Source organism: Nyctereutes procyonoides, unplaced genomic scaffold (genome assembly GCF_905146905.1).
Source record: "Nyctereutes procyonoides isolate TBG_1078 unplaced genomic scaffold, NYPRO_anot_genome, whole genome shotgun sequence".
In the NCBI taxonomy this organism is placed as follows: Eukaryota; Metazoa; Chordata; class Mammalia; order Carnivora; family Canidae; genus Nyctereutes; species Nyctereutes procyonoides.
Genome location: NW_026575131.1, coordinates 37,960,604 through 37,971,017, shown reverse-complemented (window position 1 = coordinate 37,971,017; position 10,414 = coordinate 37,960,604). Strand labels below are relative to the sequence as shown.

General features: G+C 39.4%; 1 protein-coding gene across 1 annotated transcript; it reads left to right on the top strand.

The window, feature by feature from the left end:
- The first annotated feature begins 986 nt into the window (after positions 1 to 986).
- Positions 987 to 2,403, top strand: IQCF2 (IQ motif containing F2). The gene is made up of 3 exons (XM_055342681.1): positions 987 to 1,004; positions 1,181 to 1,264; positions 2,017 to 2,403. Exons 1-3 carry the CDS (start codon positions 987 to 989, stop codon positions 2,401 to 2,403), a joined length of 489 nt encoding a protein of 162 aa, XP_055198656.1.
- The last annotated feature ends 8,011 nt before the right edge of the window (positions 2,404 to 10,414 follow it).

The following is a 10,414-nucleotide window of genomic DNA, read 5'->3' as shown; positions in this document are numbered from 1 at the left end:
TATCAAGTTTTACATAGTTTCTTCAATTAATTTTGGTAATTTAGATTTTGTTAAGAAATCATTTCCTCTTAGTTTTCAAATTTATTACCATGATATTCTCATATTTATTTCTCTTTGTGATTATTTTTCCTTTCTCATTGCATTTTTGTTCTCTCTCTCCATCACCAAGGTGCATGGAATGTTTATCTTTAATACTGGTCTTTTAAAAAATACTACCTTTTAAATTTACTTTACACCACCCATTTTTGTTTTCCATTTAATTTAAACCTTTTTTAGATTTTTTTATTTTTTTAAATATTTTATTTATTTATTCATGATAGACAGAGAGAGAGAGAGAGAGAGAGAGAGAGAGGCAGAGACACAGGCAGAGGAAGAAGCAGGCTCCATGCCAGGAGCCCGACGTGGGACTCCATCCTGGGTCTCCAGGATCACGCTCCAGGCTGAAGGTGGCGCTAAACCGCTGAGCCACCGGGGCTGCCCTAATTTAAACTTTTATCATTATTTTACAACTTTCTAGATTCATCTTTTCTCTCTCCTTCTAGTTTCCTATGGTGTATTGAGGTTCTGAAATCTTAGGGGAAGACAGGAGATGCTATCTGAGAAGACAGTAGGGAGTTGTATGGAGATACACTGCCATGGTCCCTCCTGCTCTCCTGTGTGACCATGGTCCCTCCTGCTCTCCTGTGTGACTGATAATGAAAAGGGTTGTGGATGGGCCCCCCTGGAGGAGAGCCCTAGTATGAAATGGCACCCAAGTGCCCTATCTTTCCACTCTGAACTCTGGTACCTCTCTGGCAGGAGGGAGGTAGACAGGCAGTACAAGTTCCCAGGGAGCTTTTTTCTGAGGAAGACTTAACTCTGTGGTAGATATCCTAATCCTTATGTCACAATGCAGTTGTGAACTCATAGCTGTCCCCCTCATTTTACTCATGCCAGACTTTGGTAAGTAGAGAAATCAAGGCTAATGAACCATCTAGAGACAAGCCATGGGGATCCGATTTTGTGTAAGAGACATGGCCAGATTTATTAGGCAAGATAGAAGTGGGTGGGAATCACCTGGGACTTCACAGGTCTTAGAAAAAGAAGGGATACTGAAGCAGGGTGTATCTGAAACTGGGCCATAGAGAGAAAAAAGCAGTCTTAACTCATCCATTCATTTCCCATTTAATTCTGATGACAGACTGAGGGCAATTTAATTGTAATTGTAATTGAAGATGTTGAAGAAATAACTGAACTTAAGAAGAGGCGGAAGCAGAAACTCAAGGTGGGTAAAATCTCCTAAGAGATATCCAGAACATTTGTGTCTGTGTCGTGAAAGTGTGGAATTGTTCTTTTTACAGATTCAGAGTTAAAATAATCAAGAGTCAACTCAATATTGGCTCATTTTTCCTCCACTCCCTGCTCAGCATGAGCTCTCTGGTTCTCCATCTGACTGTGACATGAAGAGTGAATGGAGAGAATGAAAGCCATCAAGAAACAAATGGGGCTGGGAGGTGAGGTTGTGAGGACTCTGAATTAGAGAGTACAATGTCCAAAATATGGGCTTGAGTAGAAAATGGGATGAGGGTGCTGAAAACCCATCACAGTACTGAAGTACATTGTTGTGGCCAAGAGAAATCAACCAATGATGGTTTGGGACTACATTAGCAGAGAATACCAGGCAAAGGCATTATAAGGCCAAATCTGCCAAACCCAATAAGCACTGAAGAGGTAGAGCATGACTAACACAATCCTTCACATTCCTAATGTACCCTTCTAGCTACTAATGGTTTTTCTCTTGATCCATATACCTGTGAGATAGTCAGGAGGGTGCTATGATTCTGAAGGCAGAGTGATGTGCTCATAGTGATAGAGGAGGCCTCACTAATCAGGTCTTCTGGCTCTTAGACAGTGTCCTAACTCCCCTGAATTCTCCAAAGAAATGATAACAATTAAGAGAATCTGGGCCCCTTCCAGGAAGATCTTGGAAATTGATGGCAGGAAGTTCCCTGAGTGGTCTCTCTTATCTCCATCTAGAAAAAAAGTTTAAAAAAAAAAACAAAAGCAGCCACAGAGATTCAGGCCTGGTGGCGTGGCACCCTCGTACGCAGGACACTGCTGCACGCAGCTCTCAGTGCCTGGATCATTCAGCGCTGGTGGAGGCTGACCTTGGAGAGCCTGCTGCAGAAGAAGCGAAAGGCAGCCTTGGTTACCTACGCAAATACAGAGAGGGCAGTGGTCAAGATCCAGTCTTTGGTCCGTATGTGGCGTATCCACTGGCGATACTGTCAGGTGCTCAACGCCATCGATGTCATCCAATGCCACTGGCAATGTCACAACTGCTATACCTGTGCTCTCCTCCGGGGACACTGTGTAGTCACAGCCACTCACCTCCAGTTCCACATTGAGATCATCAACCCATAAGGGCTGGCAAAAACGGGCTCTGTGTCTCCTATCCCCAGTAAAGAGCTAACCTGATTTGTTATGTCTCATATTCTCCCCCAGCTAATGGAAATGTTTGGTTCTAGGCCATGCTGCCTCCTCTTCTCCCTGGGAAAGAACTTCAGTGAGGTTTTCCCCTTGAGACCATGGACCCCGTTCTGGACTATGACTATATGCTATTTACTCAATTGTCAAAACAGAAACTAAGGTCCTAGTCTATCCTGATATATGACAGAGCCAGAAGTCTCAGTTCCCATTCCCAGCTCCATCCCTTTCTTCTCACCTGGGGAATCTAAAAATAGGTGGGTTGCATCGTCCTGAAGACTCTAAGCACCTCTGCACATGAGAAGAGACCTGAGACTGTTCTCTATCAGCCTGCGGTCAGGGGTTGGCCAGGATACCTCAGACAAAGTATCTTTGACAAGCACCTAGAGAAAAATGCCAACATTTGCCTGACTCTACTGGAAACAGTGCAGTGCTGCCCCAGGTGAAGGACAGTAGACTGGCCTTAGTTGTAAGTGCAATTGGGCATGGTGAAGAACAGGTGATGACCCTGGAAACTAATATAAAACAGGAGTTCGGGGCACCTGGGTGACTTAGTGGGTTGAGCATCTTGTATGTTTCTAGGAATTTGCCCATTTCTTCTAGGTTATCCAATTAGTCTGTGTATAGCTGTTCATAATAATCTCTTATGATCCTCTGATTTTCTGTGGTAAGAGTTGTAATATACACTCTTATAATTTTATTTATTTTAATCCTCTCTCTTTTTTTCTTGGTTAGTCTAGTGAAAGGTATGTCAAAATTGTTTATCTTTTAAAAAGTAGCTCTTAGGTTAATTGATTTTTTTAATTATCATATTATTCTCTGTTTCATTTATTTCTACTCTAATATTTTTTCTCATTTTGTTTTTTTTAGTTTTTTTTTTAAATATTTTATTTATTTATTCATGAGAGGCAGAGAGAGAGAGAGAGAGAAAGAGAGGCAGAGACACAGGCAGAGGGAGAAGCAGGCTCTATGCAGGGAGCCCAACGTGGGACTTGATCCCAGGTCTCCAGGATCAGGCCCTGGGCTGAAGGCGGTGCTAAGCCGCTGAGCCACCTGGGCTGCCCTTTTTTCTCATTTTGAACTTTGTTTTTTTTTTTTCTAGTTCTTTAAGGTATAAAGTTAGGTTGTTTATTTGAGATCTTTCTTTTTGTATTAATGTAGACATTTTCACTACAAACTTCCCTCTTAGAACAGCTTTTGCTGCATCCCATAAATTTTGATATGTTGTATTTTCATTTTTATTTGTCTCAAGATACTTTTATTTCCATTTTTATTTCTTTGACCCATCGATTGACCCATGGGATATATTGTTTAATTTCCAATATTTGTAAATTTTTCAATTTCTTCTTCTTTTTAAAAAAATATTTTATTTACTTATTCATGTAAAACACACAGATAGAGGCAGAGACATAGAGGGAGAAGAAGGCTCCTTGCAGAGAGCCCAATGTGGGACTCAATCCCAGGACCCCAGGATCACACCCTGAGCCAAAAGCAGACACTCAACCACTGAGCCACTCAGGCATCCCTCAATTTCTTCTTATTATTATTGATTTCTAGTTTCATTCCATTGTGGTCAGAAAAGACACTTGGTATGATTTCAGTCTTCTTAAATTTTCCAAGACTTTTTTGAGACCTAACATATGATCTATCCTGGAGAATGTCCCATGTATGCTTGAGAAGAATGTTATTCTGGTGCTATTAGATGGAATGTTGTGGATATATCTGCTAAGTCCATTTAGTCTATATTATTAAAGTCCATTATTTCTTTATTGATCTTCTGTCTAGATGATCTATTGTTGAAAGTGGGGTTTGAAGTCTGTTGCTTTTATTGTATTGCTATTTGATTCTCCCTTCACTTCTATTAAGATTTGCTCTAAATATTTAGGTGCTCTGGCAAATATCTATTTACAATTGTTATATCCTCTTGATGAATTAACTCCTTTGTCACTATATAGTGACCTTCTTCATCTTGTGACTGATTTTTTTAAAGTAGTCTCCACACTGGATGTGGAGCCCAGCATGGGACATGGAGCCCCAATGCAGGGCTTAAACTCACTACCCTGAGATCAAGACCTGAACTGACATCAAGAGTCAGACACCTAACCAACTGAGCCACCCAGGCACCCCACTTGTAACTGATTTTGAATAAAAGTATTTTCTCTGATAAAAGATTAGCCAGCCCTGTTCAATTTCTGTGGGTTATCATTTTCATGGAATCTTTTCACATCTCTTCACTTTCAGCCCATGTACATTCTTTAAGCTAAGTGAGTCTTTTATAGGCAGCATATTGTTGATCTTGCTTTTTAAAAATCCTTTCTGCGTGCCTTTTGAATGGCGAATTGAGTCTATTTGCATTTAAAGTAATTGTTAATAAAGGATTTATTATTGACATTATGTTAATTGTTTTCTGATTGTTTTGTAGTTCCTGGTTCTTTTAATCCTTTCTTGCTGTCTTTATAATTTATTTTTTGTAATGATATACTTTAATTTGTTTCTCTTTGTTTTTTGTGTATCCACTAGAGGATTTTTGTGTGTGTGGTTACCATGAGGCTTACATAAAATATCTAATAGTTATAGCAATCTATTTTAAGACATTGACAACTTACTTTCAATTACATACAAAAACTCTACACTTATACTTTTTTCCCCACATTTTTTATCACTCTACATTTTTTCTATTGTGCATCCATTAACAAATTATTGTAGCTATATTTTATTACTATTGTTTTTTTCCACTGTCTCTTGCTTTTTTTTAATTTTTTTTATTTATTTATGATAGTCAGAGAGAGAAAGAGAGAGAGGCAGAGACACAAGCAGAGGGAGAAGCAGGCTCCATGCACCGGGAGCCCGATGTGGGACTCGATCCCGGGTCTCCAGGACCGCACCCCAGGCCAAAGGCAGGCGCCAAACCGCTGCGCAGCCCAGGGATCCCTGTCTCTTGCTTTTTAAAAAAATTGAGTATAGTTGACACACAATGTTACATTAGTTTCAGGTGTACAACAGTTATTCAACAACTCACACATTGTGCTATGCTCACCACAAGTGTAGTTACTATTTGTCACCATATAACACTATTACAACACCATTGACTGGGGATCCCTGGGTGGCTCAGGGGTTTAGCACCTACCTGCTGCTCAGGGTGTGATCCTGGATTCCCGGGATTGAGTCCCACATTGGAGTCCCTGCATGGAGCCTGCTTCTCCCTCTGCCTATGTATACTCTGCCTCTCTCTGTGTCTCTCATGAATAAATAAATAAAATCTAAAAAAAAAAAAAAAAAAAACACCATTGACTATAGTCTCTATCTTGTACCTTTTATTCTCATGACTTAATCACTCCATAACGGGAAGCCTGTATCTCCCACTCCCCTCCATTCATTTTGCCCATCCCTCTGACCTTCACACCTTCCCCTCTGGCAACCATCTTTTAACTTTTCTACTAGAGTTAAAAGTGATTTACATACCACCACTACAATATTAGAGTATTCTGAATTTGACTATATATTTAACAATGAGTTGTATAATTTCATATGTTTTCATGTTGTTTCTTTGGGGGAAAGGAGGGCCAGAGGGAGAGGAAAAGAGAATCTTAAGTAGGCTCTATACCCTACATGGAGCCTAACACAGGCTCCTGAGATCATTACCTGAGCTGAAATTAAGACTTGGACTCTTTTTTTTAAAATATTTTATTTATTCATTCATGAGAGATACACAGAGAGAGGCAAAGACACAGGCAGAGGGAGAAGCAGGCTCTATGCCAGGAGCCTGACGTGGGACTCAATCTGGGGTCTCCAGGATCATGCCCTGGACCAAAGGCAGGCACCAAACCACTAAGCCACCCAGGCATCCCCTTAAAGGTTATTTATTTATTTATTTATTTATTTATTTATTTATTTATTTATGAGAATACACAGAGAGGAGAGAGAGAGAGAGAGAGAGAGAGAGAGAGAGGCAGATACTCAGGCAGAGGAGACGTGGGACTCGATCCCAGGTTCTCCAGGATCACACCCTGGGCTGTAGGCAGTGTTAAACCGCTGAGCCACTGGGGCTGCCCCAAGACTTGGACTCTTAATAAATTGCGTCACGTGGGTGCCCCATGTTTTCATGCTGTTTCTTAGCATTCTTTCATTTCAACTTGAAGACTCTCTTTAGCATTTCTTGTAAGACAAGTCTAGTGGTGGTGAAATCCTTCTGCTTTGTCTGTTCTTGATCTTTCCTTCAAGATGAAGGACATTGTTGCTAGGTATAGTATTCTTGGTTGGCATTTTTTTCTTTCAGCATTTTTGACTATATTGTCTCATTCCTTCCTGACCTGCAAGTTTTCTGCTGAGATATCCACTGATAGCATGTGGATTCTATATGACAAGTTGATTTTCTTCTCCTGCTTTCAAATTTTTCTCTTTGTCTTTGACTTTTAACAATTTGATTATAATGTATTTTAGAGTAGTCTTCTTTGGGTTGATCTTGCTTGGGGTCTTTGAAGCTTCAGGTACCTCGATGTCCATATTTCTCCCAAAATATAAGGTGTTTTCAGCTATTATTTCTTTAAATAAGCTTCCTGCCCCTTACCTTTCTTCTTCTGGAATTTTATGATGTGTATATTTGTTTAGTTAGTGTAATTCCATTTTTCATATAGGGATTCTTCATTCTTTTCATTCCTTTTTTCTTTTTTGTTTCTCTAACTGGCTAACTCCAAACGACCTGGAGGCACAGATGGGCCTGTCTTCTAGTTGGTCTCTGGTGGGCAGGACTGCTCATGGATTGTGACTAGGATGGGCTGGAACCAAGTCACAGAGCTGTTTCATGAATCTGCTGTCATACCAAAGGTGACTGTCCCACTTCCAAGGGTACTGATGGGCATTTCTTGCAGTGGGTCCCCCGGCTGGCAAGACTTCCTAAATCTAGACTGAAGCTGGGAGGATCTGGAGCCAAACTAGAGAGCCATTTCATAATGTCCAGGGGTACAGAGGGGCCTGTTTCCCACTGGACCACTGGGATGTCAGGATTGCTTGCAGACTGCTGTCAGGAGGAGTTTGAGTTGAGGGCCATTTCATAATCTGCATCAGACCAAGTTTGACAGGCTTGCCTCCAGGGATCCCAGGCTGTGGCTGAGAAGGGCTAGAACTGGTTCACAGGCCACTTGCAGGTCCACAGCTAGGGCCAAGGTCTGGGGCCTATTGTCTGAGACATAGGCACACATGACTTCTCCCAGGTTCCTTGATATATAATGCTGGTTATAAGATCAAGGCCAAACGGGGGGCACAGAGCTGTTTCCAGGTCTGTTGACAGGACCGTGTTTGGTGAGTCACCCACAGGGCATGGGCCAACATTCTCAAAATGGACCTCCTACATCTTGAATACACTGGAGTTTCACGGTCTCTTATCTGGATTCCAGAATTCCCACAAAATACTTTTGTCCATGAGTGGCTGCCAAGTTATTGCTTCTGAGGGGCAATATAAGCAGGGAACTTCCTTTTCCACCATCTTGCTGATGTCATTGTGCTAAAATATGCATTTTTTTAAACTCCCAAAGCAAAAAAGTAAAAAAGAAAGAAAATGAACAGAAGACATTAACAGATATTTCACTGGGGTGTATATAGATGGCAAATAAGCACTTGAAAAGATATTCAACTTAATTAACCACTTTGTAAATGCAAATTAAAACCACAGTGAAGTGTCACTACATACCTATCAGAACAGCTAAAACAAAAAATAGTGACAAAACCAAATGCTGGTGAAAAGATGTAGAAACTGTATCTTTCATACATTGTTGGAGTGAATGTTAGATCGTATAGTAACTCTGTGAAACAATTTTGAAGTTTCCTAAATAATTAAATATGCAATTCTCATACAATTCAGAAATAGTGCTCTTGGGTATTATTCCCAGAAAAAAATGGAAATTTATGTTTACACAAAAGCCTTTATATGAGGTCAAATCTAGAGAAAACATGGCAGAAAGGAAGGACCAGGAATCTATCTCCCTTATCTAGACAACTATTGCACTAGAATCTAATATAGCTGTTTTTGGAGCTCTGGACTCTATTTGAAGTATTGTAACTTCCAGAAACTTGGATGGTAAATTGTAGTTAATTTTGGTCAGTTTCAGCTCTTAGCATAGTACTGATTACCGAACTCTGACCCCCTCTAATCCTAAGCACCATGGTAGGCAACCATGCATGAGTTCCATAAAAATTTGTACTCAGCTTTCAAGAGCCAAGATGAGCAATAAAGATTCTGTCCTCTATCAGGTATCTATATTCAGATTGTTTACTGCTGCTTGTGATCACAGAAGTGCAGAAACAGAGGCAAGCAGCCACTGCTGCAATCCCTACCACAATTGTTGCAATACACTCCCCCTCCAGCTGAAATGATTTCCAGGGAATTTATAGATATGGTACCTTTTCTTACCCTTCACGTTTCTCTTTTTCTGTATTTCAAAACCAGACATTTAAGGACTAAAACACATGTACAAGGGAATTTAAGAAGTCATCATGTATGTCAGGGAAAGGTGTGGCCTCAGAAAAGACCAGAGAAGATCTTAGGTGTACACTTTAGATTAATCCCAAGCACAGAGACATTCTATAACAAACCTACAGCAACAACAACAAACCTAGCAAAATCAGAGAAAAGGTGAAAATCTGACCCACTAGAATTACCACACTTTAAGATTCAAATGTCTAGTATTCAACAACAACAACAAAATTTATAAGGCATACAAAAAACAAGAAACTATGACCTATTCAAAGGAAAAAAAATTAAGGGTGCCTTGGTGGGTCAGTCAGAGTCTGACTTTTGATCTTAGCTTAGGTTTTGATCTCAGGGTCATGAGTTCAAACCCTGCATTAGGCTCTAGAGCCTAATCCAAGCAAACAAAACAAAGGAAAAAATCCAATCAACAAACTCCCTGAGAAAGGCAAGATGGAAGCCTTGCTAGAAATAGACTTTAAAACAACTGTCTAAAAGGCACTCAGAGAGCTAAAAAGAAGATATGGAAAAAGTCAGGAAAATGATGTAAGAACAAAATGGAAATATTAAAGATACAAAACATTTTCAAAAAGCAATTCTGGGATTGAAAAATACAATAACCAAAATGAAAATTTCCTCAGAGGGATTAAAGCAGATCTGAGTAGGCAAAAGAATTAGGTAACTTGAAGATAGGAAAATTGAAACTATTGAGTCTGAAAAACAGAAAGAAATATTGAATAAATGCAGCCTAAAGACCTGTGGAAAACCACCAAGCTGTCCAACAAATGCACTGTGGAAGTCCCAGAAGGAAGAGAAAAAGAGAAAAGTATAGAGAGATTATTGAAGAAAGAATGGCTAAAAACTTCCCAAATTTGATGAAATGCATGAATATAAACACCCAAAAAGCTCAGTGAACCCAAGACATGCACACTATAATCAAACTTCCAAAAGACAAAGACCAAGAGAGAATCTTGAAATCGTTAGAGAGAAGCAACCCATTACATATAAGAGATTGCCTATAAGTCATCAGCAGATCTCTCAATGGAAACCTTGAAGGCCAAAGGTGGTTGTTTGATATATTTTGTCAACCAAGAATCCAATATCCAACTAAACTGTCCTTCAAAAATAAAGGAGAAAATTTTTTTTAAAAAAGGAGAAATTAAGACATTTTCAGATTTTAAAAATTCTGAGGGAGTCTGTTACCACTAGACTTGCACTTGATAATGGTAAAGGGCAAGTTGAAATGAAAGGACCAAAAGGGAAAAAAAGACAAAAAATGTTTAAATATATATATAAACACACACTGAAAAAATGAATGTACATTATGTAACTCAGTCACATAAAGAAATAAAGATTTCTGACAAAGGAAAATACATGACAATTTTAAAGCTATTATTTTAAACAATTATTTTAAATAATTCAAATTATTATTTTTCTCAACACCCAAAAACCAAATAATCCAATTTAAAAATAGATAGAAGTGGG

Bases quoted from the DNA above. Each gene is read 5' to 3' on its own strand.
- IQCF2 (XM_055342681.1), top strand. The intron at 1,265-2,016 runs GTGGGTAAAATC...ATCTCCATCTAG, and splicing joins GGCGGAAGCAGAAACTCAAG to AAAAAAAGTTTAAAAAAAAA.